The 24,663-nt window shown below is 53.2% G+C and overlaps 1 protein-coding gene across 3 annotated transcripts in view; it reads left to right on the top strand.

The window, feature by feature from the left end:
- LOC117888163 overlaps nt 1-22,338 on the top strand; it is a 64,897-nt gene extending 42,559 nt beyond the window's left edge. For all 3 annotated transcript variants that reach the window (XM_034791343.1, XM_034791341.1, XM_034791342.1), the window contains exons 5-7: nt 10,649-10,783; nt 12,927-13,019; nt 21,434-22,338. In XM_034791343.1, coding sequence (XP_034647234.1) covers nt 10,649-10,783; nt 12,927-13,019; nt 21,434-21,973 — 768 coding nt within the window. In that variant the 3' untranslated portion in view covers nt 21,974-22,338. The remainder of the gene's footprint in view (nt 1-10,648; nt 10,784-12,926; nt 13,020-21,433) is intronic.
- Nucleotides 22,339-24,663: the final 2,325 nt, after the last annotated feature.

The raw sequence follows: 24,663 nt of genomic DNA, 5'->3' as shown, positions 1-24,663 counted from the left end.
GGGGGGGGGGGCAGGGGAATCACCAGCCTAGGGGCTTTGGCCCTGGGGGGCGGGCAGGGCAATCACTAGCCTAGGGGCTCTGGCCCTCAAGGTGGGGAAGGGCAATCAATAGCCAAGGGGCTCTGGCCCTGGGGGGGGAGGGCAATCATCTGCAGCGGCCCTTCCTTCCCCTGCTGTTTCCTCCACCAGCTCTGGAAGCGTTCCATCCTTGGCTCCCAGAGCATACGCCCAGGTGGCCACAGCCCCTCCACGTCATCTGCCCCGACCACCGCCTCTAGCTCCATCCCCAGTGGCCGGGGTCCCTTCCCCACCCTGACCAGGAAGCACAGTGTCGTGGTGGCAATCCAAGATGTATGGGAAGGTTGTCTTCTTCCTGGCATTGGAGGCTGCTGCCCAGGAGGTGGTGGAGAAGGGCCTGGTGGTGGGGGGACGTATATGTAAATGATGCCACCACCCAAGTGAAAAACTGCCTCTTGTAAATCCTGGAAAAACTCACTTGGGAAGTTTTCCCTGAGGCCCCTCAGCTTTTCCACCCCTCCCTCGGGGAAGCTGAGAAAGAAAACAAACAAAAGGGAAACCCAGCCATTGTCACCAGCTAATTAAAAAACATGCACAGACCTTTTAAAACACAAAACCAATCAGGTTCTTAAAACAGGTAAATTTCATTTTAAAAAAAGAAGAAAGGAAACACATCAGGCTATTGCTAGATTTTATAGAGCAACTGAAAAGGGGTTAAACACCAGGAATCGCTCCCTGGGATCCAGTTTAACATCCCAAAAGAAAACAAAAATACCTGAGCTTAGCACAGAGGAAATCCACAAGCCAAAATAAATAAATGAACCTGATCGCGTCTATCTAAACATTCCCTGTCCCAATGAATCTTTCTAGTTATGGAAGATGATTTTTCATACCTGGTCCAAACTTTACACAGCATTCCAGCTGCCCCGTCTCTTCAGCCAAGAGAGAACAACAGACAAAAGTGAAGCTTTTTCCCCATTTTAAAAAGTTCTAGCCTTCCCATTGGCTCTATTGGTCAGGTGCCCACTCTCTTTCCTTTAACTGGGGGACTTTTTTTAACCCTTTACAGGTAAAGCAAGCAGAGAACAGCCATCAAGAGGGACTTCATAGCTAACTGGCTGGATGTCCATAAAAGGGAGCTACCCACCCCCTTCATTTATCACAGATGGGTTGCACGGTGCCACCGCTACAGGCACCACGCATCTGCCCCCTGTTTGCCTGTCTCTGTGGACCACGGGGTAATCGCAGGGACCCAACTGGAGGACAATTGTGGGTCTGTGACCCCGTCCCCCGCTGCTCTGAGGAATGAGCCGTGCCGCTTGAGGTGGAAACCCGTGGTTTCAAGGGTAAGGTGCAGCTCACTCTCCAGTGCTGGGGGGACTTCCACCTCATCCTCCGGGCCGTGAAGGCTGTTTTGGAGGAGGGGAGGGGGATCTGAGAGGCAGGACATTGCGGCCTACCAGCGCGCCCCCAACTTCCATGACTCCCTGCTGGCTTTTGCGGTTGGGCATGGATTGTTGCGAGGCCCGCTGGGGACTGCCGACACCCCTGCCCGCGAGAATCCTCCCCAGCCCTCACTATGAAACCAACCATCTTTGCCACCTTAGACACCCGGGGCTGTAGGGTGGGTCTCCACAGGTGCCAGGTGCTCTCCTTCCTTTGGGGTGTGGGGGGGGTACTCTGTGATTTTCCTGTAGGAGATCCACACAGCTCTAGCCACTAGCCACTAAGGCTAGTTGGAGGCTGGAGGGAGGGGATGGGTATACTTTAGCCCCTCAGCACTCATTTGGCTGGGGTGGCTACCCTGTTCTCCCCTGACCTATGGCCCGAGGTGCTGAAGGTTGCCGAGGTCATGCCGGGTCGTCTGCTGCACCTCTGGGCCTGGTCAACGTCTACACCCCAAACTCAGGCCCGGAGCAGGTGCGTTTCTATCGGCAGGCATCCACCTTCCTTGGCACCTTGGATCCTCGTGAGTGCCTGGTCTTGGGTGGGGATTTTAATACCACCCTTGAGGACCGGGACTGCTCTGGGCTCGGGAGCAGCCAGGCCGCCGCAGGCATGCTCAAGGAGATCGTCGACCATCACCCCCTGGTGGATGTCTGGCACGACCACCACCCGGATGACAATACCACCTTTACCTATGTGCGGGTGGAGGTCGATGGGTCGTGCCACTCTCGGCTGGACCGCATTTATCTATCATGTTTTCATCTAGCACAGGCTCACTCCTCCACTGTTCAGCTGGCCATGTTCTCGGACCACCATTTAGTGGCCATGATGGCCTCTCTTACCCTAGAGAGGCCGGGACTGGCCTATTGGCATTTGAACAATAGCTTGCTGGAGAATGTGGGCTTCATGGCGTCCTTACAGGAGTTCTGGCTGGTCTGGAAGGGCAGCGGCGCGCCTTTCCCTCGGCCCAGTGGTGGTGGTATGTGGGGAAGGGGCGCACCCAGTTCTTCTGCCACAACTACACCTGGGGTGCCAGCCGGCTGAGAGATGCGGTGATAGAGCAGTTGGAGCGGGAGGTCTTGGAGCTGGAGAGGCATCTGGCCACCAGCCCCAGGGTTACGTGCTGGGAGAAGTGGGAAGAGCTCCGGGTCCTGGAGGACCATCGGGCCTTGGGCACATTCGTTCGATCCCACATCTGTCTCCTTCAGGAGATGGATCGTAGCTCCCGCTTCTATGCCGTGGAAAAAAAGAGGGAGATTAAAAAGCACATCACCTGCCTTTTGGCAGAGGATGGCACCCCTCCACACACACGGATCCAAGGAGATGCGTGGAAGGGCCAGGGTCTTCTACACTAACCTCTTCTCCCCGGATCCGACCAATGCCAATGCTTGTAGGTTGCTCTGGAACAAACTCCTGATGGTCAGCATGGGCGACCGGGACTGGCTGGAGCTCTCACTCTGGCCGAGTTCCCGGAAGCCTTCCATCTCGTGTCCACCAATAAATCTCTGGGCATGGACGGGCTGACCGTGGAGTTTACCATGTGTTCTGGGACGTCCTCGGCCTGGACCGTGTCACCGTCTGGGCTAAGTCCTTGGAGTGCAGGGTCCACCCTCTGTCGTGCAGGCGAGCTGTGCTGGCTTTGCTACCCAAGAAGGGGATCTCCGCGACCTTTGGAACTGGCGTCCCATCTCACTCCTCAGCACGGAATAAAAAGTCATAGTGAAGGCCATCTCACTGCGGCTGGGGTCCATGCTGGCGGACGTGGTCATCCCGATGAGACCTACACCGTCCTGGGCCACACCATCTTCGATAATTTGTATTTGGTCTGAGACCTCTTGGAGCTCGGGTTTAGGGATGGTCTGTCATTTGCCCTCCTGTCCCTGGACCAGGAGAAGGCATTCGACAGGATGGACCATGGGTATTTCCTGGGCACTCTGTGGGCATTCAGCTTCGGGCCCCAGTTCATGGGTTTTCTCCAGGTGCTGTACGCCTCCACGGAGTGCTTGGTCAGGCTCAACTGGACCCAGACCGAACCCGTCAGCTTCGGGCAAGGGCACGTCAGGGGTGTCCATTGTCAGGCCAGCTCTATACTCTGGCAATCAAGCCCTTCCTCTGTCTCCTCCTCTGGAAGTTGACGGGGTTGGTACTTTGAGAGCCGGAGCTGTGGCTGGTCCTGTCGGCGTACGCCAATGACGTGCTTCCCATGGTCCAGAACCCGGGCGACCTGGTGCAGGTGGAGGCCTGCCAGGTGATCTACTCGGCGGCCTCCTCTGCCCGGGTCAACTGGGTCAAGACCTCTGGCCTGATGGTCAGGGCAGATGAGCTCCTTCCTACCCGCACTTCAAGCCATTCGGTGGAGCACGGGTCCACTGCTCTATCTCGGCATCTACCTTTCCACCATACATCCTTTTCTGCAAGAGAACTGGCAGGATATGGAGGCCAGGGTGGGTGAGCAGCAGCAGAGATGGATGATGGATGGGACTCCTCCCGTGCCTCTCCCTGGGAGGGAGGGCGCTGGTACTGAACCAACTAGTCCTGTCCATGCTCTGGCACCAGCTCAACACCCTGAGCCCGACCCCAGGGATCCTGGCCTGGCTCCAGAGGGTAGCTGTGGAGTTCTTCTGGCCAGGACTGCACTGGGTCTTTGCAGGGGTTCTGAGTCTTCCCCTGGAGGAGGGAGAACAGGGCCTGGTTTGCCTCCGCAGCCAGGTCCATGTCTTCCGCCTCCAGGCCCTGCAGAGACTCCTTTATGGTGCAGGTATTCCGCTGTGGAGCATGATGGTGCACTCCTTTCTCCGCCACCTCTGAGGGCTCCGATATGACCGGCAGCTCTTTATTCTCCACCTGCAAGACCTCTCTGAGCTGCCGGTGTTCTACCAGGACCTCCTCCGGACCTGGAAACTGTTCTCAGTGACCAGGTCTGTTGTGGCCACCGAGGGGGCGGACCTCCTCACAGAGCCGCTGCTACACAACCCCCACCTTTGTGTGCAGGTGGAGGCTGGTCCTGGCAGAAACCACCAGAATCGGAGACCTCCTGGACTATGCCGGGGGATTAGATCCCCGACTGCTTGGTTGGCACATGGGGCTCTCCACCCTTCAGTTGCTAGATCGCAGGCCCTGGTTCTCATGGGAGACTTTAATCACCCTGATATCTGCTGGGAGAGCAATACAGCGGTGCACAGGCAATCCAGGAAATTTTTGGAAAGTGTAGGGGACAATTTCCTGGTGCAAGTGCTGGAGGAACCAACTAGGGGCAAAGCTTTTCTTGACCTGCTACTCACAAACAGGGAAGAACTAGTAGGGGAAGCAAAAGTGGATGGGAACCTGGGAGGCAGTGACCATGAGATGGTCGAGTTCAGGATCCTGACAAAAGGAATAAAGGAGAGCAGCAGAATACGGACCCTGGACTTCAGAAAAGCAGACTTTAACTCCCTCAGGGGACTGATGGGCAGGATCCCCTGGAAGAATAACATGAAGGGCAAAGGGGTCCAGGAGAACTGGCTGTATTTTAAAGAATCCTTATTGAGGTTGCAGGAACAAACCATCCCGATGTGTAGAAAGAATAGTAAATATGGCAGGCGACCAGCTTGGCTAAACAGTGAAATCCTTGCTGATCTTAAACGCAAAAAAGAAGCTTACAAGAAGTGGAAGATTGGACAAATGACCAGGGAGGAGTATAAAAATATTGCTCAGGCGTGCAGGAGTGAAATCAGGAAGGCCAAATCACACTTGGAGTTGCAGTTAGCAAGAGATGTTAAGAGTAACAAGAAGGGTTTCTTCAGGTATGTTAGCAACAAGAAGAAAGTCATGGAAAGTGTGGGCCCCTTACTGAATGAGGGAGGCAACCTAGTGACCGAGGATGTGGAAAAAGCTAATGTACTCAATGATTTTTTTGCCTCTGTCTTCACGCACAAGGTCAGCTCCCAGATTGCTGCACTGGGCAGTACAGCATGGGGAGAAGGTGACCAACCCTCTGTGGAGAAAGAAGTGGTTCGGGACTATTTAGAAAAACTGGACGTGCACAAGTCCATGGGGCCGGATGCGCTGCATCCGAGGGTGCTAAAGGAGTTGGCGGGTGAGATTGCAGAGCCATTAGCCATTATTTTTGAAAACTCCTGGCGATCGGGGGAGGTCCCAGATGACTAGAAAAAGGCTAATGTAGTGCCCATCTTTAAAAAAGGGAAGAAGAAGGATCCGGGGAACTACAGGCCAGTCAGCCTCACCTCAGTCCCTGGAAAAATCATGGAGCAGGTCCTCAAGGAATCAATTATGAAACATTTAGAGGAGAGGAAAGTGATCAGGAACAGTCAGCATGGATTCACGAAGGGGAAGTCGTGCCTGACTAACCTAATTGCCTTCTATGATGAGATAACTGGCTCTGTGGATGAGGGGAAAGCAGTGGATGTGTTATTCCTTGACTTTAGCAAAGCTTTTGATACGGTCTCCCACAGTATTCTTGCTGCCAAGTTAAAGAAGTATGGGCTGGATGAATGGACTGTAAGGTGGATAGAAAGCTGGCTAGATCGTTGGGCTCAACGGGTAGTGATCAATGGCTCCATGTCTAATTGGCAGCCGGTTTCAAGCGGAGTGCCCCAAGGGTCGGTCCTGGGGCCGGTTTTGTTTAATATCTTTATTAATGATCTGGAGGATGGTGTGGACTGCACTCTCAGCAAGTTTGCAGATGACACTAAACTAGGAGGCGTGGTAGATACACTAGAGGGTAGGGATCGGATACAGAGGGACCTAGACAAATTAGAGGATTGGGCCAAAAAAAACCTGATGAGGTTCAACAAGGACAAGTGCAGAGTCCTGCACTTAGGACGGAAGAATCCCATGCACTGCTACAGACTAGGGACTGAATGGCTAGGTAGCAGTTCTGCAGAAAAGGACCTAGGGGTCACAGTGGACGAGAAGCTGGATATGAGTCAACAGTGTGCTCTTGTTGCCAAGAAGGCTAACGGCATTTTGGGCTGTATAAGTAGGGGCATTGCCAGCAGATCGAGGAATGTGATCGTTCCCCTTTATTCGACATTGGTGAGGCCTCATCTGGAATACTGTGTCCAGTTTTGGGCCCCACACTACAAGAAGGATGTGGAAAAATTGGAAAGAGTCCAGCGGAGGGCAACAAAAATGATTAGGGGTCTGGAGCACATGACTTATGAGGAGAGGCTGAGGGAACTGGGATTGTTTAGTCTCCAGAAGAGAAGAATGAGGGGGGATTTGATAGCAGCCTTCAACTACCTGAAGGGGGGTTCCAAAGAGGATGGAGCTCGGCTGTTCTCAGTGGTGGCAGATGACAGAACAAGGAGCAATGGTCTCAAATTGCAGTGGGGGAGGTCCAGGTTGAATATGAGGAAAAACTATTTCACTGGGAGGGTGGTGAAACACTTGAATGCGTTACCTAGGGAAGTGGTGGAGTCTCCTTCCTTGGAGGTTTTTAAGGCCCGGCTTGACAAAGCCCTGGCTGGGATGATTTAGCTGGGAATTGGTCCTGCTTTGAGCAGGGGGTTGGACTAGATGACCTCTTGAGGTCCCTTCCAACTCTGATATTCTATGATTCTATGACCCCCCTGCGCGTACACGAAGAGATGGGAGCAGCCTTGTTGCCCACCTTTTGGGTTTTCCTTGAGTGGGTCCCGCAAGAGGGTGCTCCTCACCCGCCCCTCACCCCTGGCCCTCCAGATCTTTTCATCGGGCCCGTGTTCCATGAGCTCCCTTCGGTCCCCTCCCTTCCATAACCTGAGCTGGATGCGTGCCCTGCAGCCGGTTCACTTCCAAACTGCGCCACAGGACCAACTTCACATGCTTGTGCTCCACATGTTTCACTTCCTCACCCTTGTGTCCCGCCCCGATACCAAATGGCGGGACTATCTACCACCTGTAGAGGGTGAGAACCCCAGTGGGCCAGCCTCTATTCCATCTTAGTCCCACGGTCCGCCGGGGATATCGGTTGGAGTCATGAGGATGCGTGTGTACCTGGTGCAGTTCACCCCGTCAAGGCTGATTCCCCACTCTGGCACTTTGAGTGCAGAAGGTGGGGGCCTGCAAGGATTCTAAACATTAATACTGGCTGTCATAACTATAAAGGGAAGGGTAACAGCCCTCCTGTATACAATACTGTGGAATCCCTCCTGGCCAGAGACTCCAAAGTCCTTTTGCCTGTATAGGGTTAAGAAGCTCAGGTAACCTGGCTGACACCTGACCCAAAGGACCAATAAGGGGACAAGATACTTTTAAATCTTGGTGGGGGGAAGGCTTTTGTTTGTGCTCTTTGTTTTGGTGGGTGTTCGCTCTTGGGACTAAGAGGGACCAGACATCAATCCATGCTCTCCAAATCTTTCTGAACAAGTCTCTCATATTTCAAACTTGTAAGTAACAGCCAGGCAAGGCTTGTTAGTTTTATCTTTGTTTTCTCAACTTGTAAATGTACCTTTTGCTAGAGTGTTTATCTCTGTTTGCTGTAGCTTTGAACTTAAAGCTAGAGAGGGTTCCTCTGGGCTTTTTGAATCTGATTACCCTGTAAAGTTATTTTCCATCCTGATTTTACAGAGATGATTTTTACCTTTCTTTCTTTAATTAAAAGCCTTCTTTTTAAGAACCTGATTGATTTTTCCTTGTTTTAAGATCCAAGGGGTTTGGATCGGTGTTCACCAGGGAATTGGTGGAAGAGTCTCCCAAGGCTACCCAGGGAGGGAAAGATTTTGGGGGGAAAGACAGAGTTTCCCAAATAACTCATAAATCATTTGAGTGGTGGCAGCAAAAGCAGATCTAAGCTGGTGGTTAAGCTTAGAGGTTTTCATGCAGGTCCCTACATCTGTACGCTAAAGTTCAGAGTGGGGAAGGAACCTTGACACTGGCCACTCCAGGCTGGTATTAAACTCCCAAGGTTACAGCTTTTCTTTAACCTTGGATGGGTAGATGCTGCCACCCCCAAGTGCAAAACTCCTTTGAGAACCCAGGAAGGTGCACTTGGGAATTCCTTCCTGTGGGGTACCCTCAAGCCCTTTCACTCCCCCCTCTGGGGAAGAGCTGAGAAAGAAAAACAAAGGAAATCAGCTATTGCCACCAGCTAATTAAACAACATGTGCACAAACCTCTTAGGACACAAAAATCCAATTCTGTTCTTAAAAAAGGCAAATTTTATTAAAAACAAAAAGAAAGAAAATACACCTGGAAACTCAGGCTATTGCTAGATTTAAAAAAAACCACTTACAAGGATTAAGCATCAAGAATAATGTTCTTGAGGTCCAGCTTAAAGGTTACAAGTAAAACAAAAGCACCTGGAGTTAGCATAGAGGAGTCAACAAGTCATAAAGAAATAAAAGGAGATAAACCTGATCGTGTTTTCCTAGACATTTTCTGATCTACTTACATATCTGGGGTTTCAAATGAGTAGTTTTTAGGTATGATACCGATGATTTTTCATACCTGGCCCAAGTTTCTTACACCATGTCTGCCTCTCTCCGAGAATAACAGCATCCAGACAAAGGGGAAGTCTTGTTTCAATTTTAAAAAGTTCTAGCCTTCCCATTGGCTCTTTTGGCCAGGTGCCCACTCACTTCCTTTTACCTATGCATCGCACTGACTTTTAACCCTTTACAGGTAAAGCAAGCAGAGAACAGCTACTAAAGATTTTATAGCTACTGGCTGGCTGGGTCCATAAAAGGGAGCTACCCTCCCCCTTCATTTATCACACTCCCATCCCTGATGGACGGGGAGGTGCTCTGCGACTGTGGGGCCTATTTCTGCTTCTCCCTAGTCTCACGCACCCGGGCAGAGTTCCTCTGGGCGGCGTCCACTGGCTCCCTAGACAGCTTCGAGGAGCAGTGGGCACTCTCTGTGGTTCTCTGCTCAGTGTCCCCCTCTGGATCCCTAGTTCTAAACCTGTGACCTTCACTCCAGACCCTGTTATTCTTTAGTTGTCCCCCGAACTCAAGGCTGGGGGAGGAGCCTTTAGAAGTGGGCTGCCATTACACCTGGGACTGGATTCTCTGTTGCAGCGCGTGGGCTCTGCTACCTGTACCACTGCAAGGCAAATTCAGTTAAGCAGCCTTACAGCGCTACACAGGTCCTAAGGCAGAGTGGCACAGAGATGCCTTGGTTACAAGCTCCTGTACACTGGGCTGACATGTCTCACCCTTCTTCTTGTCTGTGTGTAGGGACAGGAAGAGGGGTTGGGTGGCTGCTGTTAGTTTAGTAACAACCAGTTCAGCCCTTTTTTTGAGGTTGCGCCTGACCCCATTAGAGTTCTTGGAATGCACTGTTAGCATTAATGATCAGTGGGGCCTTTTTGGCCTATAGTAGATGGTTTTTCCTTTCCCCATCTTCCTCCTCTGTCAGTCAAGGCCATTGGTGTGCTCTGGGCACTGTGGCCAGAAGAAATGTTGAGGAAGGATTTAAAACCTGTAATATCCATCAGTACCAAATTGCTGCGGAAGGTTTTCTTCGGAGGGTCAGAAGAAGTGTCTGAGCAGCCAGGAGTTCATGCTGATTGCTTCTCAGGGCTTAGATAATTCCACTCAAATGGCTTGGTTTGAACCCTTCATTTTTGGCCTGGACATAAATCCCTGGGGGTGGGGGGCTGAGTTTTGCCAAGACTAAAAGTGGGCAAAATGTGGAGATTAAAGGGCTTTGACTTGACTAGAGGTCGCTCTTTCTGTTTCCCTGCAACCCTCCCATGGCTGCTGCTGAAGGCCAGGTGGGGAGAAGGTACCGTATACAATTGTCTAACTGTATTACACACGCTGCTTGCAAGCCTTAGTCTGGGCTTGGGGCCACTGCACATTAGTCTGGTGGTGCAGCAGGGAGACTACACAATAGCAGAGTTTTGCCTCCCCTTCATAACCCTTTGTCATCCTCTGATTTGCTCCTTCCTCATCCCTTAACAGTAGCAGCACTTGGAGTTATTGACCAATTCACATTTCTGCTAAAGCTTAGCATGGGCACAGTAGCCGAGTCCCATCTTTCTGTTCTTCCCAGACCCAGTCAAGCTCCCTGATGACTTGGCACCTGCCATAGACAGGACCCAAAGCAATCCATTTGGGTCCTGAATGCCACTTCAGGAGCAGGGAGTCAGACTTGAGGATCTGGTGCTAGAGCAGGATTCTACACTGCATCTTCCCTTGCCCTCTCCTTTCACTGCTACACTTACGGGACCTTTTCTCTCTTTCCTTCTCCCCCACAGCCCAGTGAGGGGCTGGATCAGAACCTGCTGGAGAAACAACTGATTGAGCTGCACCAGCAGAACCAGCAGCTGCTGGAGGAGAAGAAGGAGATGGAACAGAAGCTTCGGGCAGAGATCCTGCAGCTAAAGGAACATGTAGGTACAGAGCGGGAGTGTTGCCTCACAGAGCAGACACCAGGGACTGCAGCACAGCTGGCTGGGCCTCCTGAGAGTTTATACAGGGCACAGGGTCTCCATGACAGGCACCCTGAAGGGCTGTGGCAGCTGTTCTTCAGATGTGAAGTCTCTCTGGGACTTGGGAGAGAGGCAGCTCAGCAGGCCTTTCTTGGAGGAGCCCTGACTGCAGGACCATCTTTTCAGGTCTCTCTGCTTGGGTGAGCCAGGGGGCAACTTCTAGGTGAGCCATGCAGCCTGTTCTGTGGGATAGCAATGAACAAGGCCATCTATCTGCTCCCACCGCGCCAACCTGGCTGCCTCTGACATCCCATCAGGTATGAAAATCTGCAGCCCAGGAAGGCTGGGAGAACAGTCACTGGGGGCTGCTTGTCCTTCAGCCCAAATGGTTTTGAATTCCTGCCATGGGGTGGGGAAAGGAGAGGGGAACTTAGCTTTGGAAACCTTGTAGAGGAAGGGGGCAGAAAGCAAGGCTGCTGGAGAATACATCCAGTTAATTTAACATCCAGTTTGCCTTGCTGTGTCCTGCAGTCACAGTGCCTGAGTTCTCCAGACTGCTCTAGAAAAGGACACCTGGAAGCAATGTGGCTCGTCCTTCACCCTCCTCCATATCTCAGGCTTCTGATTTTTGGTTTTAACTGCTAAGACCAACAAAATACCCCCAATACCAGCAAACTGAAATTGGCATTTATCCAATAAAGCACCAGAAAAACGCTGGAAATGGTTACTTGTATCTAAGGGCTTGTCTACATGGAGCAGTAACATGCTCTGTGAGGTTGTGATTTCCGAAGAGCACTAATGTGTTATGCGCACGCTGATGGGGCGAGTGGCTGGGCAGCCCGAGCTGCCAGGGAGCTGCCATCTCCTGCCCCCAGACCCAGCCTGCAGCGCACCTCCCTTGCCTCAGCCCCGCGCTGCTTGCCCCGGGCCCCCACAGCACCAGGGGTGGGGAGAGGCAGAGCCCGGCTCCGAGCGGGGAATACTGCCCCACCAGGGGACCCCCGCGGCTCGGGCACCTGGGGGTCAGTGCCCATCATCTCAGCTCTGCCTGCATGGGGCTGGGGAAGCAGCTGTCAGCGCCTGCCCCTCTCAGCCCTTGCACCCCCCATCCCGCTTGTAGGCTCTTCACTTGTACCTCCCCCCATCGCTCCTTCGCCGAACCCCTTCCCCTTGTACCCTCCCTTCACCCACACCTCTCCCCTTCTACCCTCCCCCAGCCCTCTCCTCCTACACCTCCCCCTTCCCCTGCACCTCTTCTCCCACAACCCTCCTGATACCCCCTCTCCTCCTCCACCCTCCTCCGCGAGTACATCACACCCCGCTTCTTTGCCAGTGTAAAGCCCCCAAGCACCCCCACACCCGCTCCTCTGCCTGAACCCTCTTTACTAGATCCCCATCCCTTTCCAGGTACAAGGTTTGAGGGTTAGTCCCTATGCCTTCCATGTGCATTTGAGTGTGGGTTGGGGAGGGCACTGGGGGGGGAGAGCCCAGGGCTCGGGTGGGGGGCAGCCAAAATTTTTTTTGCTTGGGGCGGCAAAAAACCTAGAGCCAGCCCTGTCCTGGCAGGCGCCGGGGCCCACCTAGTGCCCAGCAGGGGAGAGAAGCCGGGGCCCCGCGCCTGCTGGGGACAGAGTACTCCGGGGCTGCGGGCGCTGGTGTTCTCTGTCCTCGCGGCTTCTCTCCGGCTTCTCTCTTCTCTCTGGATTCATATATTATGTAATATTAAATGCGATGTTTTTCGTATTATTTAATGTACAAATACAAAATAAGCCTTGAAAAATTGTTGGTGCCCGCCCCACTCTTCTGAAAACATGAATGTACTACTGGCCACAGAAAGGTTGGGGACCACTGGTCTAGAGCTTAGTGCACAGCGCAGAGCAGGATGGTGCTGCAATGGGAGAGCAGCGGTTGTTACTGTGCCTTGTGCTATGGGGAACCGAAGATTTCTGTATCCAGCAAGCTGTCTGCTGCATTGGGTTTGACCTGCTTTACTTGTGTTTTGTCATGAAGGAATTGGCCACTGCCAAATATGACCCTAGCTCCTCTTTATGATCAAGGGTGCCTCTTTCATGCTGCCGCCATGCGTCTGCTTTCTTTGTTTCAGATTGCCAGCATTGTCCAAGCTAACATCCGCATGGCAGAGGAGCTGAAACGGTACCGAACCTCAGATGACCTGGAGAAGAAAGTCAGCAAGATGGTAGGTCTCCCTCCTTCTCCTTCGCTGCTTGAATGATCCCCTTATGCTGTTACTATTTGACTCTAGCTTCATGGTTAAACCCTGGGGCATGCTGAGAAAGGGGCAGTGCCAAGTCGTTTTGAGCCCAACATTCTAGTTGTGGGCTGTGAATGCTTCACAAAACAACATGAACAGACAGAATTTCATGCATTGTTTGTTTGTTAAACAACAGAAACACAGGGCCAGATTTTAGACCAGTGCAGCACCATTGTAGTCAGAGAACTCAGCATCATGGGGCCAGGGCATGGGAACCAGGAAGTGAAACTGCCCTGCTGGGTTTTGCTATCCCACTAAGGAAACAAGCAGCATTAGTGATTAAAAGCTATTTAGTGTAAAACCCAGAGCACCTGTGTGAGTAATTTAGGTGCTGAGCACCTCCTGGAGTGTAATTAACTCCCACTGTGCCCTGTGAGCACATCCTCCTTCTTTTCCCCAGGATGTGCTGCCAGTCCGTCTCATCCTCCTCTTCCTCTTGGACAGGCCTCTCTTTTGCAGCTCCAGGCTCTGGAAATATTTCCTTTTCCACCCATATGTAGCACCAGCCGTGACAAGAGGCAGCAAGGCTAGCGCCCCTTCCTCATTTCCGGCTGCTTTTAGAGCCCTCCAGGTTCTGCCTTGCAGAGTAGAGCCTGCACATGCCTTAGAAGTAGCTGGAGAGGAGACGGCACCATGACCATGTGACCACACTGCTGTGCCAGTGTGTGACTCTTTCCAGGGCAACTCTGGTGCCACAATAGATATTTTTCAAGGGCGTGGTTGGGATTCTCCTCTTCCTCCCTATACTCACAGTTTTGAAAACTCTCTTTCTGCCATTTATCCCTAATGCTTTAGACCTTTCAAAGGTCTCGGTCTATGTCTGCTTGGCAAAGCCAAACTTTCTGGGAACGGTGCCTGCTGCATCTTTGCTTTGCAGCTCCTGATGTCTGGGACGGCAGGTCTGCAATCCTGGTCCACAGGGCTCTGATGATATGTCTACACTGCAGTTAGACACCTGTGGCTGGCCCTGGTCACATGACTCCAGCTTGCGCTAAGGGGCTGTTTAACTGTGGTGTAGACATTGGGGCTCTGACCCTGCGAGCGGGGAGGATCCCAGAGCCCAGGCTCTAGCTGAAGCCCTCTGAGCCTGGGTCAGCCCTGGGCCAGGCTAATTGCAGTAGAGACATGCCCTTAGGGGCTAGGCAGTCCTGACCTGCCACCCAGTAACCTGCTACCAGCTGCAGGAATAGCAGCTGAACTCTGACAGAGGAACACAGTCCTGGAATCTGATTGGTGGAACACTGGCGATCCTGATTGGTCTCCAGCCTCTATTTTAACCCAAGCATAGGAACAGGAAGTTCTTCTTTGAGTGATTGTTCATGTCCATTCCAAGCAGCTGCGTGCGCATTGCGTGCACGCCAGCCAGAAGATTTTCCCTTAGCAGCGTCCGTAGGGTCGGCCTTGGTGCTCCCTGGAGTGGCGCCTCCATGGCGCCCTTTATAGGGGCCCGCCGACCCTCCACCCCCTCAGTTCCTTCTTACCGCCGGTGACGGCTAGCTGGAACTTTGCTCGCTCTTGCGGCAAGCCTAGCAGTGTCCCATTTCAGTGTATATAGTTGTTTCCTCTCTCCTAGTTTAGAGTTAGTGTTAGTCATAGATAGTTAATAGTTGTTAGGGGGTTTTCCCCAATGTACTCGTTGCCCCACTGAGGCATGCCCGGGTCCCCAGGGTTTAAACTCTGCATGGACTGCGGGAAGTTTATGCCGAAGGGTAACCCGCACTCTTCCTGCTTAAGGTGCCTCAGAGAGAGCCACCAAAGAGACCGGTGCAGTATCTGCAGGGGATTCCGTCCCAGGACTCTTAAGGACAGAGAGCAGAGACTCAAAGTGCTCCTGTTGGAGGTGGCCTTATGGCCACACTCGGACCCCGAGCTGCCTGACCCGGCGCCCAGCACCTCATCCTCAGTGCGCAGCGCCCCGGCACCGCTAACAAGGCAGGAGGCCCGGTCTAAGACCTCTTAAGTCCCAGCACCGGGGAAAATCGGGACATAGAAAATCGGTCTCCATAAGGCACCGATCACCATCTCCAGTGTCTGCAAAGAAGAAGAGGCCGGTGAGGGGCCGATCACCCCACCAGGACCTTAAAAGGCTGGCGGCGTCCACGAGTGCGGTGGGAAAAGCAGAGCCACAACCGCACCCTCCCACGGTTCCGTCGACTCCCGCCCCGGGGGGGGTGTGGTCGAGTCCAGACCGGTCGAGATCCCCAGACCTCAGCGAGGATGTGCGTCTCCCAGCAACACCGGAGGCGTTCGAGGCGGCCTCTGACTTATTAAGCCTCCCGGTGCCGGCCTCCCCACACTGGTGGAAGGAACCAACGACTATGGCCCGACCCCCGATTAAATCAAGGGGCAAGCCAGCCATGATGTTGCCCCAGTCCCCGCCCAGCACTGCCCCTGCGGTACTGGTGTAGAGAGAGCATTCCCTGGACCCGCGGCACCACCCTCCGGCGGCAGTGGGTACTGCTCCCCCTCGATCCTCCTATTCGGAGACCTCGGACCTGGAGGCGGAATCCTACTGATCCAGTAGATCGAGGAGCAGGAGGTTAGCTTTGCAGGCAAGCCAACAACCTTACCCGGCACAGTGGCAGCAGCCCTCCCAGTGGCCGTTCTGGACTCCTTGGGCTTACCATCAGACCATGGGACAGGTGCACAGCCCGCGCTCCAGGTCTGCATCGGTCTCCTCAACGTCGGGGGCCCTGGTGCAAATGCCTCCACCACCGGCACCGCTGTCAGACAGGAGTGTGCCACAACAAAGCACAGCACCCCCTAGCCAGACACCAGCACCAGCGGGAACCATGGTCCCGACTTCGCAGGCATCGCACAACACGCCTCGTCGTTCGGTGTCGACCCCGGTACCGGCCGCGGTGCCGCATCTCGCATCCTCACCGGCCACGCAACCGCAGTACCGTGTGCCGCAGGCCCCTGCAGAGACTGAGGGTACAGAGGAAGGCCCTTTGCAGGTGATCTCCTCCTTTTCCTCTCCGGATGAGGCGGTTGTGGGAACTTCAGCAGCACCGGCCCTAGAGGACAACCAGGTGCTTCAGCAGCTACTTAACCTTGCAGCTCAGAGCCTGGCGATCCAAGCAGAGATCGAGGTGGATGTGGATCCGATAGTGGACATCCTGAACCCTTGGGCCCATCTAGGGTTGCCCTACCATTGATAAAAACAATAGCTGATACGTCCCACACCTTGTGGCAGACGCCAGCTTCCTTGTCCCCGCGGCCAAAAAGACAGAGAGGTGCTACTTTGTGCCTTCCAAGGGCCATGAGCACCTGTATGCCCACCCTCCCCCGGACTCTCTGGTTGTGGATGCGACCAACCAAAGGGAGCGTCAGGGGTTCCAAGGGTCTACACCGAAGAACAGGGAGGCCAAAAAGTTCATAGACTCATAGACTCATAGACTTTAAGGTCAGAAGGGACCATTATGATCATCTGGTCTGACCCCCTGCATGCTGCAGGCCATAAAACCGTCCCTACCCCTTCCCTGGACTCTGCTGTTGAAGTCCCCAACCTGTGTTTTAGTGACTTCAATCGGCAGAGACCCTCCTGCTAGTGATCCCTGCCCCATGCTGCGGAGGAAGGCGAAAAACCTCCAGAGGCTCAGCCAATCTACCCTGGAGGAAAATTCCTTCCCGACCCCAAATATGGCGATCAGTAAGACCCCGAGCATATAGGCAAGAGTCTCTAGCCTGACCCCTGTTAGCCATTATACTATTTACCTACCATTGCTTGGTATTCCTTGACTACTATGTTCTACCATTAAACCATTCCCTCCATAAACTTATCCAACTTAATCTTAAAACCAGACAGGTCCGTCGCCCCCACCGTTTCCCTCGGAAGGCCGTTCCAATATTTCACCCCTCTGACGGTCAGAAACCTTCGTCTAATTTCAAGCCTGAACTTCCCCACGGCCAGTTTATATCCATTCGTTCTCGTGTCCACATTAGTACTAAGCTGGAATAATTTATCCCTCTGATATATTTAAAGAGAGCAATCATATCCCCCCTCAGCCTTCGCTTTGTCAGACTAAACAACCTATTGGACCTGTTTGGCAGAAAGGTGTACTCAACAGGGGGTCTGCAATTACATATAGCCAGCCAACAGGCTATAGTGAGCCGGTATGGACACAACACATGCTCAGCATTGTCCAAGTTCACTGAACTCCTTCCCCAGGAATCGCGAACAGAGTTTTCGGCTATAGTAGAGGAGGGGAAGTTAATTTCCCAGGCATCCCTCCAAGCAGCCCTGGATGCGGCGGACGCAGCCTCCCGCACACTGGCGACTGGGCTGGTTATGCGACGGGGAGCCTGGCTTCAGGTCTCAGGCCTTCCACGTGAGGTCCAGCAGACCATCCAGGACCTCCCTTTTGAGGGACCCATGCTCTTCTCCAAAAAGACGGACAAGAGGCTCCGCAGCCTAAAGGACTCAAGGGCTACCCTACGCTCGCTGGGCTTGCACACCCCAGCCACCCAACACAGGCAATTCAGGCCGCAGCCGGCCCTGCGACCTTACCAGCCCCAGAACCGCACAGACGCCTTGTGTAGGTGGAGCAGAAACTGCAGAAGGAGGCAACAACAGCCCTCCGGCCAGTCGTCCGGCCAGCTGCGGCCCCCGTCAGGGCCTAGACCCCAAATTTGATGGTGCGGTCGGGGACGACCTACCGGTCAGGACTCTGGATCCTACCAACCCTACCTTTTCATCACGTCTGTCCCCCTTCTATCGCGCCTGGTCCCGAATCACATCAGACAGTTGGGTGCGCCGCATGGTAGAGAGGGGATATTCTATCCATTTCTCCTCCCTCCCACCCCACCAGCCCCCTCCCCGTCCCTCTTCAGGAACCCCTCTCACGAACAACTTCTAATTCAGGAAGTGCAGTCCCTCCTCGTAGTAGGGGCAGTAGAGGAAGTTCCTCAGTAACTCAGGGGCAGGGGTTTCTACTCCTGTTACTTCCTAATACCAAAGGCAAAAGGGGGCCTCAGACCTATTCTGGACTTGCGGCGTCTGAACAAGTTTGTAAAGAAGCTCAAGTTCCATACGGTTTCCCAGTCCTCCATCATTCCCTCCATGGATCCAGGGGACTGGTACGCCGCCCTCGACTTGAAGGACGCGTATTTTCATATTGCAATAGTTATCCAGCACAGGCGTTACCTCAGATTCATCATGGGCAACGCCCATCTCCAGTTCACAGTCCTGCCTTTCGGCCTGTCAACGGCCCCGAGGGTCTTCACAAAATGCATGGCAGTCATGGCAGCCTTCCTGTGCAAGCAGGGAATTCAGGTGTTCCCCTACCTGGACGATTGGCTCATCAAGGGCCGCGCCAAGGCACAGGTGGAGGGTCAGGTGGTCTACATCAGACGGACCTTCCTCAAGCTCGGCCTCCTGCTGAACGAGGCCAAGTCCACCCTGTCCCCCATCCAGAGGACAGAATTTATAGGGGCAGTTCTGGACTCGATGCAAGCCAGAGCATACCTACCGGAGGCCAGGTTCCGGGCCATGTCCGACATCATTCTCGGTCTCCAACGTTGCCCGACCACCACAGCGAGAAACTGCCTCAAGTTGATGGGTCATATGGCTGCGTGCACCTATGTGGTGAGCCATGCCAGGCTCAGGCTGCGCCCTCTCCAGTCCTGGTTAGCGACTGTGTACTGACCAGCCAGGGATGCGCTGGATTCTGTGGTGACACTTCCCAGAACGGTGCTAGATTCTCTCCAGTGGTGGCTCGACCCGCGGGAGGTCTGCGCAGGAGAAACCATTGTCAGCCCCCAGCCATCCCTATCCTTGGTAACAGACGCGTCGGATCTGGGGTGGGGGGCGCATCTGGGGAACTCCAGGACTCAAGGCCTTTGGTCCCCAGCGGACCTCTCCCTGCACATCAACGTCAGGGAGCTACAGGCGGTGCGTCTAGCCTGCCTGACCTTCAGATCTCACCTGGCGGGCAGGTATGTTGCAGTCCTCACAGACAATACCTCGGCGATGTTCTATATCAACAGACAGGGGGGTGCATGCTCCTCTCCCCTGTGCCGGGAAGCCCTCGCGTTATGGGATTTCTGCGTACAGAACGCAATTCATCTGACGGCATCCTACCTCCCGGGGGTGTAGAACGGACTGGTGGACGCCCTCAGCCGCTTGTTCCATGGTTACGAGTGGTCCCTTCGCCGAGATGTAGCACGCACAATCTTCCGTCTCTGGGCTATCCCCAGATAGACCTGTTTGCCTTGAGGGACAACAGGAAGTGTCAATGTTTCTGCTCCCTCATGGGGCGCAGTCCAGGGTCCCTGACGGATGCCTTCCTCCTCTTGTGGGAAGGTGGCCTGCTTTATGCCTTCCCCCCGATTCCCATGGTTCACAGGGTACTCCTCAAGATCCGCAGGGATCATGCTCGTGTCATCCTGATAGCGCCGGCATGGCCGCGCCAACACTGGTACATGTTGCTGCTGCACATGTCCACACGGGTGCCCCTCTCATTGCCCCTGCTCCCAGACTTGATCTCGCAGGATCGGGACCATTGCCGCCACCCACCTGGAGTTGCTCCACCTCACAGCCTGGATGCTCCATGGCTAAACCCTGTGGAGATGCAATGCTCTCAGCAGGTCAGGCAAGTCCTCCTCGGTAGCAGAAAACCCTCCACCAGGGCCACATACATGGCTAAGTGGAAACGCTTCTCCATCTGGGCCGAACAGCAGGGTCAGGCTCCATTGCTCGCCCCGATTTCTCTCATCCTGGATTACTTGCTTCATTTGAGACAGCTAGGACTTTCCCTCTCTTGGGTTCGGGTCCACTTGGCGGCCATCTCAGTGTTCCACCCAGGAGTGGAAGGTGGTTCAGTTTTCACGAACCCATTGGTTTGTCGCTTCCTCAAGGGCCTGGACAGACTGTTCCCACATACTCGGCAACCAGCCCTGGCTTGGGACCTCAATTTGGTCCTTTCCGCCCTCACAGGGCCCCCCTTCGAGCCCCTGGCTACGTGCTCTCTGTTACATCTCTCATATAAGGTTGCATTCCTAATGGCTATCACCTCGGACAGGAGGGTGTCAGAACTCAGAGCACTGATGTCCGAGCCTCCATATACTGTCTTCCACAAAGACAAAGTCCAACTCAGGCCACACCCGGCGTTCCTTCCGAAGGTGGTCTCCCAATTCCACATGGGGCAAGACATTGTTCTCCCTCTGTTCTACCCTAAGCCACCCTCCTCTGGCACGGAGCGTAGGCTGCATTCCCTGGACGTTCGCAGGGCCCTGGCATTCTATATTGAAAGAACCAAACCGTTCAGGAAATCAACCCAACTCTTTGTTGCTGTGGCCGACAGGATGAAGGGACTCCCTGTCTCGTCACAGTGTATCTCCTCACGGATCACGACCTGCATCCGAGAATGCTATGGTCGGGCTAAGGTGCCTGCCCCGCCGACCACGGCCCACTCCACAAGGGCACAGGCCTCCTCCACGGCGTTCCTGGCTCAGGTCCCAACACAGGAAATATGCAGAGCCGCCACATGGTCCTCAATCCACCCATTTATGTCGCACTATGCCATCACGCACCAGGCCAGAGACGATGCAGCCTTTGGCCGTGCAGTGCTCCAATCCGCAGTGAACTCCGACCCCACCGCCTAAGATCAGGCTTGTGAGTCACCTGCTTGGAATGGACATGAACAATCACTCAAAGAAGAAAAAACGGTTACTTACCTTTTTGTAACTGTTGTTCTTCGAGTTGTGTTATTCATGTCATTCCAATACCCACCCTCCTACCCCTCTGTCGCAGTGCCGGCAAGAAGGAACTGAGGGGGTGGAGGGTTGGCAAGCCCCTATAAAGGGCGCCATGGAGGCGCCACTCCAGGGGGCACCACGGCCGACCCAATGGACGCTGCTAAGGGAAAATCTTCTGGCTGGCCTGCACACGGCGCACACACACCTGCTTGGAATGGACATGAACAACTCATCTCGAAGAACAACAGTTACAAAAAGGTAAGTAACCGTTTTTTGTCCACACAACTGGGTTCTCCCTGCTTAGGACTGCTTCCTCTGAGATACCTGCTCACCTGACCCTGTCTGCTTCCTGACATGTGACTGTTGGTTTTACCCTCAGGCTTGCCTCAGACTCTGACCTCCTGGTATCTGACCTGGCCTGGCCCCCTACTCCTGCTCTAACCATTAGGTCAGATGGCCTATGCCCCAGTCCTGACACCTGTAGCCATGACTGTAATGTCGCATGCCGAGCTAAGGCCGGAGAGGTCAGCACTTGGAAGAGGTTAAGGAAAATGTAGATGCCAACTCCAGCAGGGACCGCAGTATCCTCTGGGGATGATGGGCTTTGCGTCCTCATTGGAATGTGTTTGCTTTGCACGCAGGTTGAACAGATGGAGTGGCAGCACCGGGAATTGCTGCGGATGCAGGTGGCAGCTCTGCGGAAGGAGTTTGCCCAGAAAGAGAGTCGGCTGACAAACGGCAAATCCACACCTCCAGCAGACGCTGCCCTGGAAACCAGGGAGCCGGCTGTGACCTCCTCCATGCACACTCTTCTGGCCAACGCTGCCCTGGCCTCCCGGTTCACCCTGCCCAACAGTCTGGTGGGTCCCCAGGACACTGTGACACCCAGGCCGTTAGACATTAGCACTGGGGATGTCATTTCCTTCACTGAGCCGCCAGAAAGCTTCCCTGGCACTGGGGGCAACAGCCTGGAAAAGCTGGAGATCGTGGAGCTGCACCTGGACACAAAACCGAGCATAGCGAACCAGGAAGCTGGCTCCCCACCAGCTCACGTCCAGCTCCTACCCACTGGCGAAATGAACGAACCCATGGGACTGCTGCCTTCACCGGGCGGAGAGAAGCGGCTGGCACAGCACATGTTGGCAAGAGAAACCAAAGCCAAACAGCAGCGGACAGTCTGATCCCACGCGGGGAGCTTACAACACACAAGCCCTGACAGACCTCTCTCTTCCTAAGCCAGTAGCCAAACAAACTTGCCAGTTCCGTTTTGTAGCCAGTGCTTTAAACTGATAGTTATACATGGTGCTGTCAGTTATTAAACTGCCCTTAAGTTATACATTTATCCATATATTTAAGTATGAAATTCTTTCCTTGGTGTATGTCTGGTGCGTACTGGGCAGAAAAGAGTTACACACACCTCAGGGCCCAGTTGACTTTTCTCCAACAGAATAGATTTAACCCCTGAAATGCCTGTTAATTAAACAAAATAAATTGATTGTGTCATTCCATGGAATGGGCAACAGGGGAGGATCACTCGATGATTCCCTGTTCTATTCATTCCCTCTGGGGCACCTGGCATTGGCCACTATGAGATACAGGACACTGGGCTAGAGGGACCTTTGGTCTGATCCAGTCTGGCCATTCTTATGTTCCAAATGTTCTGCACCATTCCCATATTTGGGCCCGAAAATGGAAGGTGTGTTCAGAGGCAATCCAGAAAGCTGTCCCCCTCGGTGTCACCTGTTTATAGCAACACTATTAACATACACGATTCCAGTGCCCCTGCCTTTTCACTGCTCCAGCAACCTGAGGAGCAAGACTCTGTCAAAGGAGTCCCCACCCCAATGTCCCCATGTGCTCTTGTTTCAAATGCTAAGCTAGACCTGAGGAGACGGGAGCAGGGGAGTTACAAGAAATAGCGCTGAGGAGCCGTGAACCTGCCATCCACTCCCTGTCCGGGGGAGCTGTGGTGGTGGTTGCTTAGGTTGAAATATCTCAGAGGAGCAGTTGTACCTAGGACCTGGCTCTTCCCACCACCGCACCCTGAACAGCCCAGCAGAGCAACTGACATCTCAATATCTGCTAGTAGAGGAGGTATGTGAAAGACAGTTCAACACAGAGGTGCTGTGGTGGGGAGAAGAGTGGACTGACAAATCTTTCATAGCATCTCCGTTTATCTGTGAGCTTCCAGCACCCATAGGATTGGAACTGAGCCCTTCTTCTTTCGTAAGGGAAAGGAGGTGATTAGCAGTGTTCAAAGAATCAAGTCCAGATTAGTAAGCAGCTTCAGAAGTGGCTTGGTGTAAATCTGAGATTGGCCAGCAAATGATTGAAACGGGCACTGATTTACAATCTGTCCATAGTTTGTGAGTGGCATCTACAGTCACATTGTGCGTTGTCTCTCATCTTCTAGCGCTGTAAGAGATGACAGCATCTGCCATTGAATTTTCTGAAATAATTCAATGTGGACCATTGTTTCTAGGGTAGGCTGAAGCCTGAAACTTTTTTTGCGGGGTCGGCCATCAGGTGTGTGTGACGTCAGCATTCTCTGAAAACGCTTCCCAGTGGCCCTAGGATTGCATGGGGATGCTGAAAGCATTTACCCTGATCCCCAAAAGGCTTGCAGAGTTCAGGTGTGTCATTGGAAGCTCCTCATGTATTGGTAAGTTCAAATTGGCCATGGTTTGATTGTATTCACAATTGTACTCTGGATTTTGGGTGTGGGTGTATGTGCTAGAGTAGGCAACCATTGATTTTAATGTTCCAGTTATAATTTTTATTGCAGCATTAAGCTGCACGTCCAAAAACTTGGTATGTAGCTGCCCATGCACAATATTCTGCAGTTGAGAATACCCAGTGCCAGAGGCGCTGTTCAAAGCGTGTGTGCATCAACACTGCATGTTGGGCCTGCAAGTTTTTGGATGAGGTTAGTCCTTGCTGTTAACCTTTTCACACATCTTCCATGAAGCTTTAGGAGCCAAACTTCTGGTCAAGGTTACACCCAAGTACTTTGGACAGGGCTCATTTCTGACCCGTTGACCTCAAAACGTGACACTGAGTGGCTCCTTTGTGGTTCTGCTGTTTACTTGAAAGGCTTTTACCAAGATTTTGGAGGTGTTGAGGTGGAGCTTCCAGTATTAAAAGTATTATGTTGAGGTCGATGGCCAGGGTGTCACCACTTGTGGTAAGATCTTTGCCCTGTACTGCAAGATTGATGTTGTCAGCATAAATGAATTTATACAAAATTGTGTCAGGTAAATTGCTATTGTAGATGTTAACTAGCAGAGGAGCCAGCACGATCCTTGAGATATACCATCCCTGGGGGTGCTTGCTTTGCTTATCTGCCCAAGCAGAATGACACTGTATCTATGATAGCTCAGCACTGATGGCAGGAGTCATGTAGTGCTACAGCATTTGATGGGTCTTGATACTCAGAGCAAGGGCCCAGATCTCCATAACTGATCCATGCAGTAGGGATGGAGGTGGCAATCAGGGTACATCTGAACATGTGACAGTTGCCTCTGTCAAGTCTGCCCCCCAGGTTTGCTGTTTTGCCATATATTTCAGGAAGTGCATAGGCTACCTGGGGATGCAGTGGGAATGATGCACATGGGACTGAGTTCCTCGCCAGGGTAAAGCTCACTGGAGTCAATAGATTTACACCAGGCATAAACTTGGTCCTAGAAAGAGCTATGCGGTTAAGCCAAGGTGAGGTGTGATTCTGGATGGCAAGTGCTGTTAAATATTCTTTTGATTTCCTGTGCCCTTCCTGCTGGTGATTTCCTGGGCACTTCCCGCTGGTGAAGGGCTGGAGAGACAATTCTGGAAATGTAAGTCCTCCTGTTTCTCCATAGGTCGGATACTTGACTGG

This window comes from Trachemys scripta, chromosome 15, assembly GCF_013100865.1.
Source record: "Trachemys scripta elegans isolate TJP31775 chromosome 15, CAS_Tse_1.0, whole genome shotgun sequence".
NCBI lineage: Eukaryota > Metazoa > Chordata > Testudines > Emydidae > Trachemys > Trachemys scripta.
The sequence above is the reverse complement of the archived record's forward strand: the minus strand, read 5'-3'. Positions and strand labels throughout refer to the sequence as shown.